The sequence below is a fragment of the Melozone crissalis genome, unplaced genomic scaffold, assembly GCF_028551555.1.
Source record: "Melozone crissalis strain CALT ecotype California unplaced genomic scaffold, PUWL_Pcris_2 ptg000075l_1, whole genome shotgun sequence".
Taxonomy (NCBI): domain Eukaryota; kingdom Metazoa; phylum Chordata; class Aves; order Passeriformes; family Passerellidae; genus Melozone; species Melozone crissalis.
Window position 1 is genome coordinate 2677489 of NW_026535852.1, and position 25058 is coordinate 2702546.

Consider the following 25058-nt stretch of genomic DNA (forward strand, 5'->3'; position numbering starts at 1 on the left):
ATATACTGTAAGAACATCAATTATAATTGATTTTCTTACAGTAATGACAGCTAAGACAACAAAAAAATATCGCAAATATATCTTTAAATTAATAATGACTTATTACTAATTTTAAATTGAAAAACTGAAAAATAAAATCGAAAAAATTAAAAGTTAAACAGCATGGCAGTGGCCATTTCCTCCTCCCAACAACCACCTGAAAATCCCAGTTTCTGGGGGTTTATAGTATAATATCGTATATACTATATATATTGCTTTATATATATAATATAATGCAATATATATAGTATACATATATTGCATTATATATATATAATGCAATATATATCGTATACATATATTGCATTATATATGAAGGCTCTGGAAGGAAAATGCACAACTGCTGAAAGAATTGCAGAGCTGCAGGCACAGCGGAATTCCAGAGGGAATTCCTGCAGCTCCAGGTGGAATTCCTGAATTTCCAGAGGGAATTCCTGCAGTTCCAGGTGCCATTCCTGCAGGAATTCCTGCAGTTCCAGGTGGAATTCCTGAATTTCCAGAGGGAATTCCTGCAGTTCCAGGTGGAATTCCTGCAGCTCCAGATGGAATTCCTGAAACTCCAGATTCGTGCAATTCCAGGTGGAATTCCTGCAACTGGAATTCCTGCAGTTGTCAGGTGGAATTCCTGCAGTTCCAAATGGAATTGCTGCAGTTCCAGGTGGAATTCCTGCAATTCCAGGTGCCATTCCTGCAGGAATTCCTACAGTTCCAGCTGGAATTCCTGCAATTCCAGATGCAATTCCTGCAGGAATTCCTACAGTTCCAGCTGGAATTCCTGCAATTCCAGGTGCCATTCCTGCAGGAATTCCTGCAGTTCCAGGTGGAATTCCTGTAGTTCCAGCTGGAATTCCTGCAATCCTGGATCCAATTCCTGCAGTTCCAGCTGGAATTCCTGAAACTCCAGGTGGAACTCCTGCAAGTGGAATTCCTGCAGTTCCAGGTGGAATTCCTGAAATCCTGGATCCAATTCCTGCAGTTCCAGCTGGAATTCCTGCATTTCCAGATGGAATTCCAGAATTTCCAAATGGAATCCCTTCAGTTCCAGGTGGAATTCCTGATATTCTAGATGGAATTCCTGCAGTTCCACATGCAATTCCTGCAGGAATTCCTGCACTTTCAGGTGCAATTCCTGCAATCCTGGATCGAATTCCTGCAGTTCCAGATGGAATTCCAGAATTTCCAGATGGAATTCCAGAAATTCTAGAGGGAATTGCTGCAGTTCCAGGTGGAATTCCTGCAGCTTTAGATGCAATTCCTGCAATCCCAGGTGGAATTCCTGCAACTGGAATTCCTGCAATTCCAGATGGAACTCCTGAAATTCCAGACAGAATTCCTGCAGTTCCAGGTGGAATTCTTTAAATTCCAGCTGGAATTCCTGCAATAGAAATTCCTGCAGTTCCAGCTGGAATTCTAGGAAGTTCCAGCTGGAATGCCTACAATAGAAATTCCCGCAGTTCCAGGTGGAATTCCTGCATTTACAGATGGAATTCCAGAATTTCCAAATGGAATTCCTGCAGTTCCACGTGGAATTCCTGAAGCTCCAGGTGGAATTCCTGTGTTTCCAGATGGAATTCCAGAATTTCCAGAGGGAATTCCTGAAATTCCAGAGGGAATTCCTGCAGTTCCAGATGGAATTCTTTAAATTCCAGGTGGAATTCCTACAATAGAAATTCCTTCAGGTCCAGGTGGAATTCCCGAATTTCCAGAGGGAATTCCCGAATTTCCAGAGGAAATTCCTGCAGTTCCTGATGGAATTCTGGAAAGTTCCAGCTGGAATTCCTACAATAGAAATTCCTGCAATTCCTGATGGAATTCTGAAAGTTCCAGCTGGAATTCCTACAATAGAAATTCCTGCAGTTCCAGGTGGAATTCCTGAATTTCCAGAGGGAATTCCTGCAGTTCCTGATGGAATTCTAGAAAGTTCAGGCTGGAATTCCTGAAATTCCACAGAATTCCTGCAGTTCCACATGGAATTCTTTAAATTCCAGGTGGAATTCCTGCAACTGGAATTCCTGCAATTCCAGATGGAATTCCTGAAATTCCAGACAGAATTCCTGCAGTTCCAAATGAAATTCCTGAATTTCCAGGTGGAATTCCTACAATAGAAATTCCTGCAATTCCTGATGGAATTCTGAAAGTTCCAGCTGGAATTCCTACAATAGAAATTCCTGCAGTTCCAGGTGGAATTCCCGAATTTCCAGAGGGAATTCCGGCAGTTCCTGATGGAATTCTGGAACGTTCCAGCTGGAATTCCTACAACAGAAATTCCCGCAGGTCCAGGTGGAATTCCCGAATTTCCAGAGGGAATTCCGGCAGTTCCTGATGGAATTCTGGAACGTTCCAGCTGGAATTCCTACAACAGAAATTCCCGCAGGTCCAGGTGGAATTCCCGAATTTCCAGAGGGAATTCCCGAATTTTCAGAGGAAATTCCTGCAATTCCTGATGGAATTCTGGAACGTTCCAGCTGGAATTCCTACAACAGAAATTCCCGCAGGTCCAGGTGGAATTCCCGAATTTCCAGAGGGAATTCCGGCAGTTCCTGATGGAATTCTGGAACGTTCCGGCCCTACCTCGTCTCTCTCCTGGTTTTCGGCCCCCCGGGGGGGTTTGGGCTCCTCCCGGCTCCTCCTCCTCTCCCTCTCTGCTCCTTTCTGCTCCTGGGGAGTTCCTGGAGGGGATTTGGAGGAACTTCGGTCCCTGATGTGGGAAAAAAGAGAATTCCTGGGTTTTTCTCCGTGTTTGACACAAATATACCATGAAAAAAACAAATTAATGACAATTAATCTTAACTCACTTAGAGGGGTGTAATCCCATAAATACGTGCTATGTATTAACTTCTGTATGATATAAAAAAAATAATTTATATAGAATATAAAAACAAAAATGTAAAGCGCAAATATAAAAATTTATTTGCAATAAAAAATTTAAAAATGTAAAGTGTAAATATGAAACTTTTATGTACAATATAAATTTAAAAATGTAAAAATTTCATCAGGGTTTTTTTTTGCAGCTCCGAACTTGCGCAAAGACACAGCAACACCAAATAAAACACACAAATAAAAAAATTAATAAAATAAAATAATAAAATCATTTTAAAATCCATCTCAATTTTCTACAAAAATTGGAGCTGAATGACTAAATTTATATATTTAGACGTTGAATAATTAATAATGGGAATTAATTGTTAAAAATGCCCTGGCCCCACACTGCTTATAGAAATCCTCAGTATTCCTGATTAATTTATTAATTCTGGTTTTGTTTCCTGATGGACAACAAGATTTATGCAATATCTGCATTATGTAGCACTTAAACACTGCTATTTAAAAAAAAAAATTAAAAATCAATTAAAAATCACTTTAAAATCAATGAAAAAAATGAACGAGAGATCAATTTAAAATGAACCAAAAAACCAAAAGTTGTCAATTTTTTTAAAAAATCAGTTAAAAATCAGTTAAAAATCAACGAAACACCAACGGAACATCAATTAAACACCAATGAAACATCAACTTTAAATTAACCAAAAAATATTGCTAATTTTAAAAAAAATGAATTAAAACCAATGAAAAGTCAATGAAAAAAATCAATGAAAAATCAATTTAAAGTGAACCAAAATAACATCGTTAATTTTTTTGAAAAATCAATGAAAAATCAATAAAAATGAACGAAAAATGAACTGAAAAGATCTATTAAAAATCAATTTAAAATGAATGAAACAACATTGCTAATTTTTTTAAAAAATCAATGAAAAATCTCCAAAAAAAATTTGCAAAAAAATCCACGAAACACCAATGAAAAAATCAACAGAAAATCAACAGAAAATCCATGAAAAATCCATGAAAAATCAATGAAAAATCAACAAAAAATCAACTCAAACCAATCCCTTACCTTTTCTCAAGCAGAGCCTTCCTCGCCTTCTGTTTATGCTCAGTACCTACAAAAAAACCAAAAAGGTGGAATTAAAAATCAAACTGAGCTCATTCTGCACAAACCCAGCTCTGCATTACCCACGATGTCCAATAAAACCAAAAAAGGCAGAATTAAAAATCAAACCCAGCTCATTCTGCACAAACCCAGCTCTGCATTAGCCAGGGTGTCCAATAAAACCAAAACAGGCAGAATTAAAACTCAAAAACTGAGCTGTTCTACACAAACCCCAGTTGTGCACCAGCAGGGATTACCCACGATGTCCAATTTACCAAAAAAGGCAGAATTAAAAATGAAACCCGAGCTGTTCTGACCAAACCCCAATTCCACAGCAGCACGGATTACCCAGGGTGTCCAATAAAACCAAAACAGGCAGAAATAAAAATCAAAAACTGAGCTCTTTCTGCACAGACCCCAATTCTGCATTCAGCATGGATTACCCAGGATGTCCAATTTACCAAAACAGGCAGAATTAAAAATCAAAGTGAGCTCATTGTGACCAAACCCCAGCTCTGCATTATCCAGGATGTCCAATAAAACCAAAAAAGGCAGAATTAAAACTCAAAAACTGAGCTGGTTCTGCACAAACCCCTGTTCTGCATTCAGCAGGGATTACCCAGGGTGTCCAATAAAACCAGAAAAAGGCAGAATTAAAACTCAAACTGAGCTCATTCTGCACAAACCCAGCTCTGCATTCAGCATGGATTACCCAGGATGTCCAATAAAACCAAAACAGGCAGAATTAACACTCCAACCCTGGCTGTTTCTGCACAACCCCAGTTCCACACCAGCAGGGATGGTTACCCAGGGTGTCCAATAAAACCAAAAAAGGCAGAAATAAAAATCAAAAACTGAGCTCATTCTGCACAGACCCCAGCTCTGCATTACCCACGATGTCCAATAAAACCAAAAAAGGCAGAATTAAAAATCAAACCTGAGCTGTTCTGACCAAACCCCAATTCCACAGCAGCACAGATTACCCAGGGTGTCCAATAAAAACAAAACAGGCAGAAATAAAAATCAAAAAGTGAGCTCTTTCTGCACAGACCCCAATTCTGCATTCAGCATGGATTGCCCAGGATGTCCAATTTACCAAAAAAGGCAGAATTAAAAATCAAAGTGAGCTCATTGTGACCAAACCCCAGCTCTGCATTACCCGGGATGTCCAATAAAACCAAAAAAGGCAGAATTAAAACTCAAAAACTGAGCTGGTTCTGCACAAACCCCTGTTCTGCATTCAGCAGGGATTACCCAGGGTGTCCAATAAAACCAGAAAAAGGCAGAATTAAAACTCAAACTGAGCTCATTCTGCACAAACCCAGCTCTGCATTCAGCAGGGATTACCCAGGATGTCCAATAAAACCAAAACAGGCAGAATTAAAACTCAAACTGAGCTCATTCTGCACAGACCCCAGCTCTGCATTACTCAGGATGTCCAATAAAACCAGAAAAAGGCAGAATTAACACTCCAACCCTGGCTGTTTCTGCACAACCCCAGTTCCACACCAGCAGGGATGGTTACCCAGGATGTCCAATAAAACCAAAAAAGGCAGAAATAAAAATTAAAAACTGAGCTCATTCTGCACAGACCCCAGCTCTGCATTACCCACGATGTCCAATAAAACCAAAACAGGCAGAATTAAAACTCAAACCAAGCTCATTCTGCACAAACCCCAATTCTGCCTCAGCATGGATGATTACCCAGGATGTCCAATAAAACCAAAAAAGGCAGAATTAAACCTCAAACCCAGCTCATTCTGCACAAACCCAGCTCTGCATTAGCCAGGGTGTCCAATAAAACCAAAACAGGCAGAATTAAAACTCAAAAACTGAGCTGTTCTGCACAAACCCCAGTTGTGCACCAGCAGGGATTACCCACGATGTCCAATAAAAACCAAAAAAGGCAGAATTAAAAATGAAACCCGAGCTGTTCTGACCAAACCCCAGTTCCACAGCAGCACGGATTACCCAGGGTGTCCAATAAAACCAAAAAAGGCAGAATTAAAACCAAACCCCAGCTCATTCTGCACAAACCCCAGTTCCCCCCCAGCAGGGATTATCCAGGCTGTCCAATTTACCAAAAAAGGCAGAATTAAACCTCAAACCCAGCTCATTCTGACCAAACCCCAGCTCTGCATTACCCACGATGTCCAATAAAACCAAAAAAGGCAGAATTAAAAATCAAAAACCAATCTCATTCTGCACAAACCCCAGTTCTGCATTCAGCAGGGATTACCCAGGATGTCCAATTTACCAAAAAAGGCAGAATTAAAACCAAACCCAGCTCATTCTGACCAAACCCCAGCTCCCCCCCAGCAGGGATTACCCAGGCTGTCCAATTTACCAAAAAAGGCAGAATTAAAACCAAACCCAGCTCATTCTGACCAAACCCCAGCTCCCCCCCAGCAGGGATTACCCAGGCTGTCCTGGCAGCTCCTCCTGAGTTTCTCGTTCTGCTGCTCGAGCTCCCGCAGCCCCTCGGGGCTGCCCTGGCACAGCTCCTGCGCCCTCTCGTTGGCCGCCAGCGCCAGCTCCGCCTTGCCCAGCAGCGCCAGCGCCTTGCAGTAGTGGTGGTGACCCTAAAACATCATAAAATCCAAATGAAATTGGGGTTTGGAGTGTGGAGAGCCTGGTTCCAACATGGCTCAAAGAAAGAGGCCATGAAGGTATCCAGCTGATGGAAAATTAAAAATCAGCTGTAAGCAGCATCTCCCAGGCTTGATTCTGTAAATAATTAGGTTCTCAAGAACATTTTTATAAACAAAAAGATTCTCTGACAGTCTTCTCATAACAGGTAAACACTCTGTCCTTGGCTGCTCTGGAACAGATATGAAAGTTTTGAGAACTTCAGCAGGGCCTTGCAGTAGTGGTGGTGACCCTAAAACATCATAAAAAATAAATTAAATTGGGATTTGGAGTGTGGAGAGCCTGGTTCCAACACGGCTCAAAGAAAGAGGCCATGAAGGCATCCAGCTGATGGAAAAGTAAAAATCAGCTGTAAGCAGCAGTTCCCAGGCTTAATTCTGTAAATAATGAAATGTAATTAGGTTCTCAGGCACATTTTTTATAAACAGCAAGATTCTCAGACAGTCTTCAAATAACAGGTAAACGTTCTGTCCTTGGCTGCTCTGGGAACAGATATGAAGGTTTTGAGAACTTTTCATATCACGGTGAGAAGACAAATCTTGGTTTCAATAAACAAACCACAGGTATCGTAAGCAAAAGGAGGGGTTGGAGTTTTCTCTGTAGCCTATGGTGAGCTCGAATTTGCATATGCGTGAATTTAATTAACACTGTTATAAAAGGTGGCTGATGTGATCAATAAATTGGAGTCGATGCTGATCACAAAGATGGGCTGGCTCCCTTCGCTTTCACCATTTGAGGGTTCAGCCACGCCAAGGAGAGGGGGATTGAACAGGCGAACCTGCAGCGGTAGCAGCAAAAAGGTGAATTTTGTGTGACCCACCAGTGGTTATACAATCCTGCTCTCAGCTGGTGAAAAATCAGATTTTAACTGCAACAGTTAAAATAGGAAATTTCTTTTTGCTTTCTCTGCTTTGGAAAAGAGCAAATTTGCTTTTTCTTCTTTAATCTTTGCAATGTTGTCACTATCTCTTATTTACTCTCCCTCAGGCCAGGAATATTGGGAAATACCTGTTGGCCATTAACCGGGATTTTCCTCTATATCCAAATGTATTTTTTTAAGTTGTTTTCATTTTTAATTTAATAAATAAAAATATTAATTTTTAAAATAAAAGTTTTAGCTACTTTAAAACTGTTTATTTATGCTGATAACTCCCAGCATAATAAACATTTTCTTCTGTCTTTACACACGCCAAGCACATCAGACCAGCACTGACAGGCACCACAAAATAACATTTTAAACCTAAAAACCCAAACAGATTGCACTTGGCAGAATCCTCAGCCCACAAAGCTCTGGGTCCATTCATTAAAAATCAGCTCTGGGTTCTCATCTTGCTCTAAAATTCCAAAAAAATTAAAAATAAAATTTGGGAACGTGCAAGAAACCAACCTTTGGCCAGTCAGGCTTGAGAACTATGGCTCTTTTCCCATCAAGGACAGCTCTCCTGAGAGAAGGGAGGGGAAAGAAAAGGAATTTATTATTTGTAGCTTTAAACGTTTTATATACATATATATCAAATAATATTATATAATATATCTAATATATTTTGATAAATGCTATATATTATATATCATACATAATATAAATATTGAATATATAAAATATATAGCATATAAAGATAAATATATTCTACATTTTATATACATATAATAAATAATATTATATATTAATAAGAACATATATTCAATATTTTATATATCAGATAATATATAATATATAAAAATAAAAAAATATTATATATTATATGTTTTATATTTTGTATATCGTATATATTTTATATTATAAATTATATATAATATAAAACACATATATCTAAATATATTTTATATTATAAATGATATATAATATAAAATATATATAAAAATATATTATATAATATATAATATATAATACATAATATATATGTGATATATTTTATATATATAAAATATATCACATATATAAGATACATAAGATATGTATAATATAGAAGATATATATAAAACATAAAAGACATGTATATTTTACGTATATATATAAATATATATGTATTAAAAAAATCTCCAGGCTGGTGTAAAACTAAATAAAATAAATACAAAAATAACATAAATACAAAAATAAAAATACAAAAAAAACCCCCAAAATAATAAAAATACAAAAAATACCAAAAATTAAAAATTACATAAATACCAATCTAATAAATACAAATATAAAATTTAAAAACTAAATAAAACAGCAGCACATATGGAAACCATGGAATGGTTTGATTTTTTTTCCAAACTTTGGATAACACATAATATATAAAAATAAATATATATTATTTATTATATGCTTTATATTTGATATATCATATATATTTTATATTATATATGATATATAATACAAAATAGATATCAAAATATATAATATATATTATATATAACATGAAATATATATCAAAATATAATATATAATTTATAATATATAATACATCATACATAATACATAATACATAATATATATTATATAATATATAATATATACTATATAATACATAAAATATAATAAATGTGATACATTTTTTATATATAAAATGCATCACATATATAAGATACGTAAGATATGTATAGTATAGAAGATATATATAATATATAGAAGATATGTATATATTATGTATATATATAAATATATATATATTAAAAAAATCTCAAGGCTGGTGTAAAAATAAATAAAATAAATACAAAAATAACATAAATACAAAAATACAAATACAAAAAAAACCCCAAAATAATAAAAATACAAAAAATACCAAAAATTAAAAATTACATAAATACCAATCTAATAAATACGAATATAAAATTTAAAAACTGAATAAAACAGCAGCACATATGGAAACCATGGAATTATTTGCTTTTTTTTCCAGACTATGGAATAGTTTGGGTTTTTTCCAAACTCTGGAAATGGTGTGGGCTGGAAAGGACCTCAAATCTGCCCCAGTTGCACCCCAAAATGAGCAGAGCCAGCCCAGGCTGCTCCAGGAACAAACCCAGCCTGGTCATAAACACCTCCAGAAATCCATAACCACGGCCAACCACAACCAGAAACAACGTTCTGGGCTCTAAAAAATGCAATTTATTCCGAATTTATTCCTTTTTTGCCAGCAGCTCAGCCCAGGGCCACTCACCCGTACTGCCGGGTGAGGATGAAGCACAGGGCTCGGTTCCCGTACAGCAGGTGGTTGGTAGGGCTGGGAAAAAATCAGATTATGAAGGGTTAGTAATGGTTATTTCTATAAGGAGAAGGAGAAAAAGTCGAATTTTTACCAGATTTGCCTGCAAAAATTCCACACAGAAAACCCCATTGGTTTGCATGGGAGTGTCCATTAGAACAGTGGGATCATTTCTGAGGGCCATTAATGCAACTTCCAATTGGTTAATATTGGCTATTCCTACTGAAAACCCTAAGTTAAAAAAAAAAAAAATGGGATTTTTACCAGATTTGCCTGCAAAGGAGAAGAAAAAATTGAATTTTTACAGATTTGCTTGCAAAATCTCCACACAGAAAACCCCATGGGCTTATATGGAAATGTTCATTAGAATTGTGGGATCATTTCTAAGTTTTGGGGCCATTCATGGAACTTCCAATTAGTTAATAATGGCTATTCCTATTGAAAACCCTGAGGAGAAGGAAAAAAATTGGATTTTTAGCAGATCTGGCTGAAAAAACTCCACACAGAAAACCCCATTGGTTGGCATGGGAGTGTCCATTAGAACAGTGGGATCATTTGTAAGGTTTGGGGCCATTAATGCAACTTCCAATTAATTCAAATTATTATTCTCAGCCAGTTCAGAGTTAATAAAGGCTATTCCTACTAAAAACTGTAGGAAAAAATGAATTTTCACCAGATTTGCCTGCAAAAATTCCACACAGAAAACCCCACTGGTTTGCATGGGAGTGTCCATTAGAACAGTGGGATCATTTCTGAGGGCCATTAATGCAACTTCCAATTAGTTAATATTGGCTATTCCTACTGAAAACCCTAAGTAGAAGAAAAAAAAATGGGATTTTTACCAGATTTGCCTGCAAAGGAGAAGAAAAAATTGAATTTTCACCAGATTTGCCTGCAGAAACCCCACACAGAAAACCCCATTGGTTTGTATGGGAGCGTTCATTAGAATTGCAGGATCATTTTTTAATTTTGGGACCATTAATGGAACTTCCAATTAGTTAATAATGACTATTCTGATTGAAAACCCTAAGGAGAAAAAAAAAAAAAATGGGATTTTCACTGGATTTGCCTGCAAAGAGATGAAAAAATTGAATTTTCATCAGATTTGCCGGCAAAAACTCCACACAGAAAACCCCATGGGTTTGCATGGGAATGTCCATTAGAATTGTGGGATCATTTTTATGTTTTGGGGCCATTGATGGAACTTCCAATTAGTCAATAATGTTTATTCCTACTGAAAACCCTAAGGAGAAGGCAAAAAAATGAATTTTCACCAGATTTGCCTGAAAAAACTCCACATAGAAAATCCCATGGGTTTGTATGGGAATGTCCATTATAACTGTGGGATCATTTCTAAGTTCTGGGGCCATTAATGCAACTTCCAATTAATTCAAATTATTCTCAGCCTGCTCAGAGTTAATATTGGCTATTCCTACTGAAAACCCTAAGGAGAAAAAAAAAATAAAAATGGGATTTTCACCAGATTTGCCTGCAAAGGAGGAGAAAAAAAATTGAATTTCCACCAGATTTGCCTGCAGAAACCCCACACAGAAAACCCCATTGGTTTGCATGGGAATGTCCATTATAACTGTGGGATCATTTTTTAATTTTGAGGCCATTAATGCAACTTCCAGTTAATTCAAATTATTCTCAGCCTGCTCAGAGTTAATAATGGCTATTCTATTGAAAACCTTACGGAGAGGAAAATAATTGAATTTTCACCAGATTTGCCTGCAGAAACCCCACACAGAAAACCCCATTGGTTTGTATGGGAGCGTTCATTAGAATTGCAGGATCATTTTTTAATTTTGGGGCCATTAATGGAACTACCAATTAGTTAATAATGGCTATTCTGATTGAAAACCCTAAGGAGAAAAAAAAAAAAAATGGGATTTTCACTGAATTTGCCTGCAAAGGAGGAGAAAAAAAATTGAATTTCCACCAGATTTTCCTGCAGAAACCCCACACAGAAAACCCCATTGGTTTGCATGGGAATGTTCATTAGAATCGTGGGATCATTTTTTAATTTTGGGGCCATTAATGCAACTTCCAATTAGTTAATAACGGCTATTCCTACTGAAAGCCCTAAGGAGAAGGCAAAAAAATGAATTTTCACCAGATTTGTGTGCCTAAACCCCACACAGAAAATCCCATGGGTTTATATGGGAATGTCCATTATAACTGTGGGATCATTTCTAAGTTCTGGGGCCATTAATGCAACTTCCAATTAATTCAAAATATTCTCAGCCTGCTCAGAGTTAATAATGGCTATTCCTACTGAAAACCCTACGGAGAAAAAAAAAATAAAAATGGGATTTTCACCAGATTTGCCTGCAAAGGAGGAGAAAAAAAATTGAATTTCCACCAGATTTGCCTGCAGAAACCCCACACAGAAAACCCCATTGGTTTGCATGGGAATGTCCATTATAACTGTGGGATCATTTTTTAATTTTGAGGCCATTAATGCAACTTCTAATTAATTCAAATTATTCTCAGCCTGCTCAGAGTTAATAATGGCTATTCTATTGAAAACCTTACGGAGAGGAAAATAATTGAATTTTCACCAGATTTGCCTGCAGAAACCCCACACAGAAAACCCCATTGGTTTGTATGGGAGCGTTCATTAGAATTGTGGGATCATTTTTTAATTTTGGGACCATTAATGGAACTACCAATTAGTTAATAATGACTATTCTGATTGAAAACCCTAAGAAGAAAAAAAATAAAAATGGGATTTTCACCAGATTTGCCTGCAAAGGAGGAGAAAAAAAATTGAATTTCCACCAGATTTTCCTGCAGAAACCCCACACAGAAAACCCCATGGGTTTGCATGGGAATGTTCATTAGAATCGTGGGATCATTTTTTAATTTTGGGGCCATTAATGCAACTTCCAATTAGTTAATAACGGCTATTCCTACTGAAAACCCTAAGGAGAAGGCAAAAAAATGAATTTTCACCAGATTTGCCTGAAAAAACTCCACATAGAAAATCCCATGGGTTTGTATGGGAATGTCCATTATAACTGTGGGATCATTTCTAAGTTCTGGGGCCATTAATGCAACTTCCAATTAATTCAAAATATTCTCAGCCTGCTCAGAGTTAATATTGGCTATTCCTACTGAAAACCCTACGGAGAAAAAAAAAATAAAAATGGGATTTTCACCAGATTTGCCTGCAAAGGAGGAGAAAAAAAATTGAATTTCCACCAGATTTTCCTGCAGAAACCCCACACAGAAAACCCCATTGGTTTGCATGGGAATGTTCATTAGAACAGTGGGATCATTTTTTAATTTTGAGGCCATTAATACAACTTCTAATTAATTTAAATTATTTTCATCCAGCTCCAAAAAAAACCCCCGTCTGTTCTCTACCAGCATTTCCTGTTTTTCTGCCAAATTCTGCTTTTCCCTCCCTGGGCTCGCCACAATTGTGCAGGAAGGGAGGAACCAGCTCGGATTTGGGACCAAACCCCTCCTGCCACGTGGGTTTGATGGGCTTAAAGTGGATTTATTCCCAGAAAAATGGAAATTAATTGATGAAATTGAATTGCATGTGATGAGACGTTGGTGTGGATAAAAGGGAGGGGAAATAAATCAAAAATCCTGATCCTTTTCAGGGAATAAGTGTAAATATTTGAAATATTTCCTCCTTTTGCATCACGGGAATAAAGATAAATAATGAGAAATATTTGAAATATTTCATTGGAGTAACGATAAATAATGATAAATATTTGAAATATTTACTATAATGATAAATATTTGAAATATTTCCTCCTTTTGCATCACAGGAATCAAGATAAATAATGAGAAATATTGGCAACATTTGCAAGAGCATTTCAAAAGCAAACACCCCCAGTGGTTGTTCTTGGTTGTCCACACCAAAGGATTAAAATCATTTTTAAAGTATTAAAAGAATTCATTTAAAATCAAAATAATTCAAATTATCCACATTAAAATAATTAAAACTAAAATTATCCATATAAAATAATTCATTTTCAAATGGATTTATTCCCAGAAAATTGGAAATTAATTGATGAAATTGAATTGCATGTGATGAGACGTTGGTGTGGATAAAAGGGAGGGGAAATAAATCAAAAATCCTGATCCTTTTCAGGGCATAAGTGTAAATATTTGAAATATTTCCTCCTTTTGCATCACGGGAATAAAGATAAATAATGAGAAATATTTGAAATATTACATTGGAATAAAGATAAATAATGAGAAATATTGGAAATATTTGAAATATTTCCTCCTTTGGCATTGTGGGAATAAAGATAAATAATCATAAATATTTGAAATAGGGAATAAAGATAAATAATGATAAATATTTGAAATATTTCCTCCTTTAATAAATAATGAGAAATATTTGAAATATTTCCTCCTTTTGCACCGTGGGAATAAAGATAAATAATGAGAAATATTTGAAATATTTCATTGGAATAAAGATCAATAATGATAAATATTTGAAATATTTCCTCCTTTTGCATCACGGCAATAAAGATAAATAATGAGAAATATTTGAAATATTTGAAATATTTCCTCCTTTTGCATCGTGGGAATAAAGATAAATAATGATAAATATTTGAAATAGGGAATAAAGATAAATAATGAGAAATATTCGAAATAGGGAATAAAGATAAATAATGATAAATATTTGAAATATTTCCTCCTTTTGCATCATGGGAATAAAGATAAATATTTGAAAAATTTACTATAATGATAAATATTGGAAATATTTCCTCCTTTTGCACCATGGGAATAAAGATAAATAATGAGAAATATTTGAAATATTTAAAGATAAATAGCGATAAATATTTGAAATATTTCCTCCTTTTGCATCACGGGAATAAAGAGAAATAATGAGAAATATTTGAAATATTTACTATAATGATAAATATTTGAAATATTTCCTCCTTTTGCACCATGGGAATAAAGATAAATAGTGATAAATATTTGAAATGTTTCCTCCTTTTGCATCACAGGAATAAAGATAAATAATGAGAAATATTTGAAATATTTAAAGATAAATAATGATAAATATTTAAAATATTTCCTCCTTTTGCATCACAGGAATAAAGATAAATAATGAGAAATATTTGAAATATTTCCTCCTTTTTTTGCATCACGGGAATAAAGATAAATAATGAGAAATATTTGAAATAGGGAATAAAGATAAATAATGACAAATATTTGAAATATTTCCTCCTTTTGCATCACAGGAATCAAGATAAATAATGAGAAATATTGGCAACATTTGCAAGAGCATTTCAAAAGCAAACACCCCCAGTGGTTGTTCTTGGTTGTCCACACCAAAGGATTAAAATCATTTTTAAAGTATTAAAAGAATTCATTTAAAATCAAAATAATTCAAATTATCCACATTAAAATAATTAAAACTAAAATTATCCATATAAAATAATTCATTTCTCTTGCAGCCTTGCTCCTCTTCCTCTCGCTCGTTTGAAGCCCTAAAAGGACTTTGGGAGCAGCAAAAAAACAGGAAAAAAATGGAATTAAAATGGGTTAAAGGGCTTTGTTTTAAAATTAGGAATCATTTGGCCTCTAATTGAAGTGGCCGATGCAAAATTGCCCAAAATGGCCCAAAATGAGGGGAAATGTGGAGAAGTTGGGCTCAGCTCTCACCAGAAACACCCCCAGTGGTTGTTCTTGGTTGTCCACACCAATGAATTAAAATCATTTTTAAAGTATTAAAAGAATGAATTTAAAATTAAAATAATTCAAATTATCTATATTAAAATAATGAAAACTAAAATTATCCATATAAAATAATTCATTTTTCTTGCAGGCTCGCTCGTTTGAAGCCCTAAAAGGACTTTGGGAGCAGCAAAAAAACAACTAAAAAATAGAATTAAAACAGAATTAAAATGGGATATAGGGTATTTTTTTTTTTAAATTAGGAATCATTTGGCCTCTAATTGAAGTGGCCGATGCAAAATTGCCCAAAATGGCCCAAAAAGAGGGGAAATGTGGAGAAGTCGGGCTCAGCTCTCACCAGAACTCGATGGCTTTGCTGTAGGACACGATGGCCGAGCCCAGGGCGCCCTGGGAGAATTCAGCGTTTCCTCTCTGCTTCATGGCCTCGCTCTTCTGGGGGAGCAGAAAACAAATTTATCCATGAAATTCATCACATTCAGCAGTGTAAAGATCATTATTTCATCTAATGGGACCAGGAATAAACAATTTATGCACCAAATTAATGAAATTCAGCAGTGTAAAGATCATTATTTCATGTCAGTGGGGCCAGAACAGAAAATTTAAACACTAAAATTTATGCACTAAATTCATAAATTCAGCAGTGTAAAAATCATTATTTCATCTAATAGGACCAGGAAAAAACCAAATTTATCCATGAAATTTATGAAATTCAGCAGTGTAAAAATCATTATTTCATGTCAGTGGGACCAGGAACAGAAAATTTATCCACTAAATTTTATCCACTAAAATTTATCCACTAAAATATATCCACTAAAATTTATCCACTAAATTTTATCCATCAAATTCATTAAATTCAGCAGTGTAAAAATCATTATTTCATCTACGCGGGACCAGGAAAAAAACAAATTTATGCACCAAACTCCTCAAATTCAGCAGTGTAATGATCATTATTTCATGTCAGTGGGGCCAAGAACAGAAAATTTAAACACTAAAATTTAAACACTAAAATTTATCCACTAAAATTTATCCACCAAAATTTATCCACCAAATTTTATCCACCAAATTCCATCCACTAAATTTTCTGTTCTGGTGCCACTTCCCATGAAATAACGACCTTCTGCTGAATTTAACGAGTTCGGCGTCGTTATTTCACCACGTAGCAAAGGGAATTTTTGGTGCCGGAATGAAGCGCTCGAGCCTTGGAAATGCTCCTCGTTAATAATTTGGGTTTTTAGCGATCAGAGCCCCCGGAAGGCCCCAGACGCCCCCGCAGAGGATCCCTCACCTTCCTGGAGCTCGCGCAGGTCACGGCCCGGAGATCGGCCACCAGATCGAAATCCTCCAGGGCCACCTTGGTGATGTAGCGCTTCCCTGGGGAGCAGGCAACGCCCGTAAAATTCCCAATAAGGAGTTCCCACTGAGGAATTCCCAATAAAGAATTCCCACTGAGGAATTCCCACTAAAGAATTCCCACTGAAAGAATTCCCAAAAAAGAATTCGCAGTGAAAGAATTCCCACTAAAGAAATTCCCACTAAAAGAATTCCCAATAAAGAATTCCCTCTAAAAGAATTCCTAATAAAGAATTCCCACTAAAAGAATTCCCACTAAAATAATTCCCACTAAAAGAAATTCCCACTAAAGAAATTCCCAACAAAAGAAATTCCCACTAAAAGAATTCCCACTAAAGAATTCCCACTAAAAGAATTCCCACTAAAAGAATTCCCACCAAAAAAATTCCCAGTAAAAAAATTCCCACTAAAATAATTCCCTCTAAAAGAATTCCCACTAAAAAAATTCCCACTAAAGAAATTCCCAATAAAAGAATTCCCACTAAAAGAATTCCCTCTAAAAGAAATTCCCACTAAAGAAATTCCCAACAAAAGAAATTCCCACTAAAAGAATTCCCACTAAAAGAATTCCCACTAAAAGAATTCCGACCAAAAAAATTCCCACCAAAAAAATTCCCAGTAAAAAAATTCCCACTAAAATAATTCCCTCTAAAAGAATTCCCGGTAAAAGAATTCCCACTAAAAGAATTCCCACTAAAAGAATTCCCAGTAAAGAAATTCCCACTAAAGAATTCCCACTAAAAAATTCCCTCTAAAAGAATTCCCACTAAAGAAATTCCCAATAAAAGAATTCCCACCAAAAAAATTCCCACTAAAGAAACTCCCAATAAAGAAATTCCCACTAAAGAAATTCCCACCAAAAAAATTCCCAGTAAAAAAAATCCCACCAAAAAAATTCCCACTAAAAGAATTCCCACTAAAGAAATTCCCACTAAAATAATTCCCACTAAAAGAATTCCCACCAAAAAAATTCCCAGTAAAAGAATTCCCACTAAAGAAATTCCCACTAAAATAATTCCCACTAAAAGAATTCCCAGTAAAATAATTCCTTCTAAAAGAATTCCCACTAAAAGAATTCCCTCTAAAAGAATTCCCACTAAAGAATTCCCACTAAAAGAATTCCCTCTAAAAAAATTCCCTCTAAAAGAATTCCCACTAAAGAATTCCCACTAAAGAATTCCCACTAAAAGAATTCCCTCTAAAAAAATTCCCTCTAAAAGAATTCCCACTAAAAGAATTCCCACTAAAGAATTCCCACTAAAGAATTCCCTCTAAAAGAATTCCCAGTAAAAGAATTCCCACTAAAAATCCGGCTCTGCTCCTGGCTGCCCCCAAAAGCTGCGACAAATTCAGCGACAGGAGCTGCCCAAATCATCATCATCATCGTCATCGTCATCATCATCATCATCGTCATCGTCATCACCATCATCATCGTCATCGTCATCATCATCATCATCGTCATCGTCATCATCATCGTCATCGTCATCATCATCGTCATCGTCATCACCATCATCATCATCATCATCATCGTCATCACCATCATCATCGTCATCGTCATCACCATCACCATCACCATCGTCATCGTCATCATGATCATCATCGTCATCGTCATCACCATCATCATCGTCATCGTCATCACCATCATCATCGTCATCGTCATCATCATCGTCATCGTCATCGTCATCATCATCATCATCGTCATCACCATCGTCATCGTCATCGTCATCATCATCGTCATCGTCATCGTCATCATCATCATCATCATTATTGCCATCATTATTATTATTATTATTATTATTGCCATCACCATCATCATCATTATTATTATTATTGCCATCATCATCATCATTATTATTATTATAATTATTATTATTGCCATCATCATCATCACCATCATTATTATTATTGCCATCATCATCATCATTATTATTATTGTTATTGCCACCATCATCATCATCATCATCATTATTGCCATCATCATCATTTTTATTATTATTATTATTATTATTGTTATTGCCATTATTACTAGCAGTATTATCAATATTATCATCATTATCATTATATTATAAATAATATTGCGAATATATAAAAATATATATAATAAAATGATAACCATAAACTATAATATTATACTTATAGAAAATGTAATTAGATATATTATAAATAATTCATATTATAAATATATAATATATTATAGACTTATTATTAAATGTATTATAAGTAACATTATAAATATATAAAAATAATATATTATAAAAGTACAATTAGAATCAATTAAAATAACATTATTATGTATAATATTATAGTTAGATATATTATAAACAATGTGTATTATAAATAATAGATAAATAATATATTAAATATTTATTATTATTAAACATATTATAAATAACATTATGAATATTTAAAAAATATATTATAAAATTACAATTAGAATTAATCATAATACATTATATGTAATAATATAGTTAGACATATTATATTAAACAATGCATATTATAAATAATATATAAATAATATGTATTATAGCTTGATTATTATGATTAAATATATTATAAATAATGCATTATTAATATATACAATAATATATATTATAGCTGGATTATTATGATTAAATATATTATAAATAATGCATTATTAATATATACAATATATTCTAAAATGACTATTATAACAATAAATTAGAAGTATATTATAATAATACATGTATAATAAGTGAATATATTATAAATAATATATATAATAAATATATAAATAATACATAGTATAGATTTACTATTATAATTAAATATATAATGAAAAGCATATTATAGATTGATACAAATATACAATATAACAATGATCATAATAATAATGAATTACAATCATATTATAATCCATTATCATATTAAAATACAGTATAAATAATATATCATAAGTGTATGTAAATAATATATACATATGAATAATATATACTATAGATTAATGATAATAATGATATTGATGATAATAATGATAATAGTAATAATAATATAATATAACATAATAAAATAGAACATAACGATATATATTATAATATAATGTAACGTAATGTAATGCAATGTAATGTAATATAATATAACAGAAATTATGATGTTAGTAATGTTAGTAGTAATAGTAGTAATTGCAGTAATAGTAATAATAATAATAATATTAATAATAATAGTAAACAACTAGTACAGCAGCCCAGCATGGAACTAAGACCAGGAATAATTTCATGATTTCTAAAAGAAATTTGATTATAATAATAATAGTAGTAATAATAATAGTGATAGTAGTAGTAATAATAGTAAAAATGATAATGATAATGATAATAATAATAGTAGCAAACTAGTACAGCAGCCCAGCATGGAAATAAGACCAGGAATAATTTCATGGTTTCTAAAAGAAATTTGATAATGATAATGATAATGATAATGATAATGATAATAATAATAATAATAGTAGTAATAGTAATAATATTAATAATAATAGTAGTAGTAGTAGTAGTAGTAATAAACTATACTAGTAGAGTAGCCCAGCATGGAACTAAGACCAGGACTAACTTCATGATCTCTAACAGAAATTGGATTTTCCCCATTTCTGCCCACCCAGGACTCCCCACTCACACTCGGAGAAGAACATGGCCATGATTTCCCACAGAAATTGGATTGTTCCCCATTTGTGCCCCACATTCACACTCGGAGAAGAACATGGCCATGATTTCCCACAGAAATTGGATTTCCCTCATTTGTGCCCCACATTCACACTCGGAGAAGAACATGGCCATGATTTCCCACAGAAATTGGATTTCCCCATTTGTGCCCCCACTCACACTCAGAGAAGAACAGAAATTGGATTGTTCCCCATTCCTGCCCCCACTCACACTCAGAGAAGAACAGAAATTGGATTGTTCCCCATTCCTGCCCCCACTCACACTTGGAGAAGACCAGAAATTGGATTTTCCCCATTCCTGCCCCCACTCACACTCGGAGAAGAACAGAAATTGGATTTTCCCCATTCCTGCCCCCACTCACACTCGGAGAAGAACAGAAATTGGATTGTTCCCCATTTCTGCCCACCCAGGACACCCTCACCCACACTCGGAGAAGAACATGGCCATGATCTCTAACAGAAATTGGATTTTCCCCATTTCTGCCCATCCACTCACACTCGGAGAAGAACATGGCCATGATTTCCCACAGAAATTGGATTTTCCCCATTTGTGCCCATTCACTCACACTCGGAGAAGAACAGAAATTGGATTTTCCCCATTTCTGCCCCCACTCACACTTGGAGAAGAACATGGCCATGATTTCCCCATTCCTGCCCCCACTCACACTCGGAGAAGACCAGAAATTGGATTTTCCCCATTTCTGCCCCCACTCACACTCGGAGAAGAACAGAAATTGGATTTTCCCCATTTCTGCCCCCACTCACACTCGGAGAAGAACAGAAATTGGATTTTCCCCATTTCTGCCCCTACTCACACTCGGAGAAGAACATGGCCAGGATGACGCGGCCGAAGTCGCCCATTTGCTCCAGGTCCTGCAGCATCCGCGGCTCCCCCACACAGCGCACCCAGTCCAGCGCCTCCCCGAGGGGGAACAGCCCCTGGAAAACACAGAAAATCCAGAAAAATTTATTTATCTGCACAGCCAAGCCTTGGGGCTCCGCTCTCTGCTTTTGTTCTGCTGGTTTTTAAACAGAAATCAGCAAATAAATACAAATTTATGAATTATCTGGAGCTCCAGGTCCTGCAGCAGCCCCGGGGCCCTCACACAGCGCACCCAGTCCAGCGCCGCGCTCAGGGGGAACAGCCCCTGAGCAACGGGGAAAACACAGAAAATCCAGAAAAATTTATTAATCTACTCAGCCAAGCCTTGGGGCACCGCTCTCTGCTTTTGTTCTGCTGGTTTTTAAACAGAAATCAGCGAATAAATACAAATTTCTGAATTATCTGGAGCTCCAGGTCCCGCAGCAGCCCCGGGGCCCTCACACAGCGCACCCAGTCCAGCGCCTCGCCCAGGGGGAACAGCCCCTGAGCAACACAGAAAATCCAGAAAAATTTATTAATCTGCACAGCCAAGCCTCGGGGCTCCGCTCTCTGCTTTCGTTCTGCTGGTTTTTAAACAGAAATCAGCAAATAAATACAAATATCTGAATTATCTGGAGCTCCAGGTCCCGCAGCAGCCCTGGGGCCCCACACAGCGCACCCAGTCCAGCCTCCCCTGAGCAGGGGGAAACACAGAAAATCCAGAAAAATTTTCTTTATTTTAATTAATAATTAAATTAGATTAATAAATTTATTCATCTGCACAGCCAGGCCTCGGGGCTCCGCTCTCTGCTTTCGTTCTGCCGGTTTTTAAACAGAAATCACCAAATAAATACAAATAACTGAATTCTCTGGAGATCTCCAGCACTGCACCGACACAAAATCAAAGCAGACTCGCAACAGGGAAAATTCAAATGGTGGCATTTCTTTTAGAAGCTTCTGAAGCGATTGAAAAAAAATAAAAAACCCCAAAAAATTGATTTGGAAACATTCATGTGATGATGGAAATTATTAAAAAAATAAAACCCCAAAAATTTCATTTAGAAACTTCCTTATAATGACTGAAATTATTAAAAAATAAAAGCCCCAAAACTTTCATTTAGAAACTTTCTTGTGATGACTGAAATTATTTAAAAACAAAACCCCTGAAAAGTTGATTTAGAAGCTTTCTTGTAATGACTGAAATTATGAAAAAATAAAACCCCAAAAAATTGATTTAGAAACTTCCTGATGATTATTGAAATTATTTAAGAGAATATAACCCCCCAAAAATTTGATTTAGAAACTTTCTTGTGATGATTGAAATTATTTACAAAATTATATAACCTCTCTCAAATTTGATTTAGAAACTTTCTTGTGATGACTGAAATTATTAAAAAAAAAACCCTGAAATTTGATTTAGAAACTTTCTTGTAATGACTGAAATTATTAAAAAATAAAACCCTCAAAAATTTGATTTAGAAACTTCCTTGTGATGATTTAAATTATTTAAAAAATAATAATAAACCCTCTGAAATCTGATTTAGAAACTTTCTTCTGATGATTGAAATTATTAAAGAAAATAATAAAAACCTTCTCAAATTTGATTTAGAAACTTTCCTGTAATGACTGAAATTATTAAAACATAAAACCCCCAAAAATTTGATTTAGAAACTTTGTTGTGATGACTAAAATTATTAAAAAATTAATATATAAACCCCTCAAAAATTGAATTTAGAAACTTTTTCTGATGGCTGAAACGATGCAAAGCCTCCCCAAGCACAGAACTCACATTTTCTATCCCAGCGCCGATCCTCAGGATGCCGCTGATGAAATGGGGAATGTTCTGGAACAAGGAGAGAAAAATAAAAAAAACAAAATTAAAAATCAATTCTTGACAAGGATTAAAAAATAAAAACAAAATTAAAAATCAATTCTTGAGAAGGATTAAAAAACAAAAACAAAATTAAAAATCAATTCTTGAGAGGAGACCATTGGAATTTCTGCCTGCTCAGGTTCAGCTCAGGGAGGTTTCCCCGGGGCAGCTGAATTCCAAATTTTGGTAAAATATATGATTTAAATTAATAAATAAAATAATAAAATTATTAAATAAAATAATTAAATTATTAAATAAAATAATTTATTTTGGTGAAAAATAAATGAGAAAAGAGAATTGCTGTGACATCTGCTGAGGAAATTCTGCCCTTTGAGCTCCTGTGCAGCTCCCAAATCCCAAAAACCCCAAAAGCTGAGACACCCCAAAAACTGAGATACCCCAAAGCTGAGACACCCCAAAGATGAGACACCCCAAAAACTGAGACACCCCAAATCTGAGACACCCCAAATCTGACACACCCCAAAATCTGAGACACCCCAAAAACTGAGACACCCAAAACCTGAGACACCCCAAAAACTGAGACACCCCAAAGAAGAGACACCCCAAAGCTGAGACACCCCAAAACCTGAGAAACCCCAAAATCTGAGACACCCCAAAATGTGAGACACCCCAAAACCTGAGACACCCCAAAATCTGAGACACCCCAAAATCTGACACCCCAAAAGCTGAGACACCCCAAATCTGAGACACCCCAAAATCTGAGACACCCAAAAACTGAGATACCCCAAAAACTGAGACACCCCAAAGCTGAGACACCCCAAAATCTGAGAAACCCCAAAACCTGAGACACCCCAAAATGTGAGACACCCCAAAATGTGAGACACCCCAAAAGCTGAGACACCCCAAAAACTGAGATACCCCAAAGCTGAGACACCCCAAAACCTGAGACACCCCAAAAGCTGAGACACCCCAAAAACTGAGATACCCCAAAGCTGAGACACCCCAAAAGCTGAGACACCCCAAATCTGAGACACCCCAAATCTGACACACCCCAAAGCTGAGACACCCCAAAAACTGAGACACCCCAAATCTGAGACACCCCAAAGCTGAGACACCCCAAAGCTGAGACACCCCAAAAGCTGAGACACCCCAAAACCTGAGAAACCCCAAAATGTGAGACACCCCAAAAGCTGAGACACCCCAAATCCCAAAAACCCCAAAAGCTGAGACACCCCAAAGCTGAGAAACCCCAAAAGCTGAGACAACCCAAAAGCTGAGACACCCCAAATCTGAGACACCCCAAAATCTGAGAAACCCCAAAATCTGAGACACCCCAAAATGTGAGACACCCCAAAATGTGAGACACCCCAAAGCTGAGACACCCCAAAAACTGAGACACCCCAAAACCTGAGACACCCCAAAATCTGAGACACCCCAAAATCTGCCAAAATCTCCAAACCCACTTCACTCTTGGGTCTACAACCCAGAAAATGAAGAGAAATTAAATAATTCGTTATATTTATAAAATAAAATATACATAAATTCATAAAATAAAATATGAACCTTGAAGTTGGACACACAGTTTCAAGAAATGAAGAAATGTTTAATTATCGAAATTTAAAATAAAATCCACCACAAATGGAACAAATTCCTCACATCCTCCTCTCCATTACTCCAAGTCAGCAAAGACAAATTTAAAATATCGTTTGTGAAATGATGGAAAAAGAAATTATTTAATTATTTAAATCATTCACGCACCAACTTCAGTTCTGACTGCCAATATTCCCTAAACGATCCCACCCGGAATAAAGCCACAATTTCTTAATTACCAAAGAATGAATTGATAATTCTGCCTTGACTCCAGCAAAA

General features: G+C 35.4%; 1 protein-coding gene across 1 annotated transcript in view; it reads right to left on the minus strand.

The window, feature by feature from the left end:
* TTC3 (tetratricopeptide repeat domain 3) overlaps positions 1-25058 on the minus strand; it is a 126734-nt gene that overhangs the window by 81143 nt on the left and 20533 nt on the right. The window contains 9 exon segments of the mRNA XM_054290020.1: positions 2611-2737; positions 3926-3971; positions 6381-6543; positions 7998-8052; positions 9751-9813; positions 15809-15903; positions 16757-16842; positions 21309-21432; positions 23145-23198. Of these exon segments, the coding sequence (XP_054145995.1) occupies positions 2611-2737; positions 3926-3971; positions 6381-6543; positions 7998-8052; positions 9751-9813; positions 15809-15903; positions 16757-16842; positions 21309-21432; positions 23145-23198 (813 nt within the window).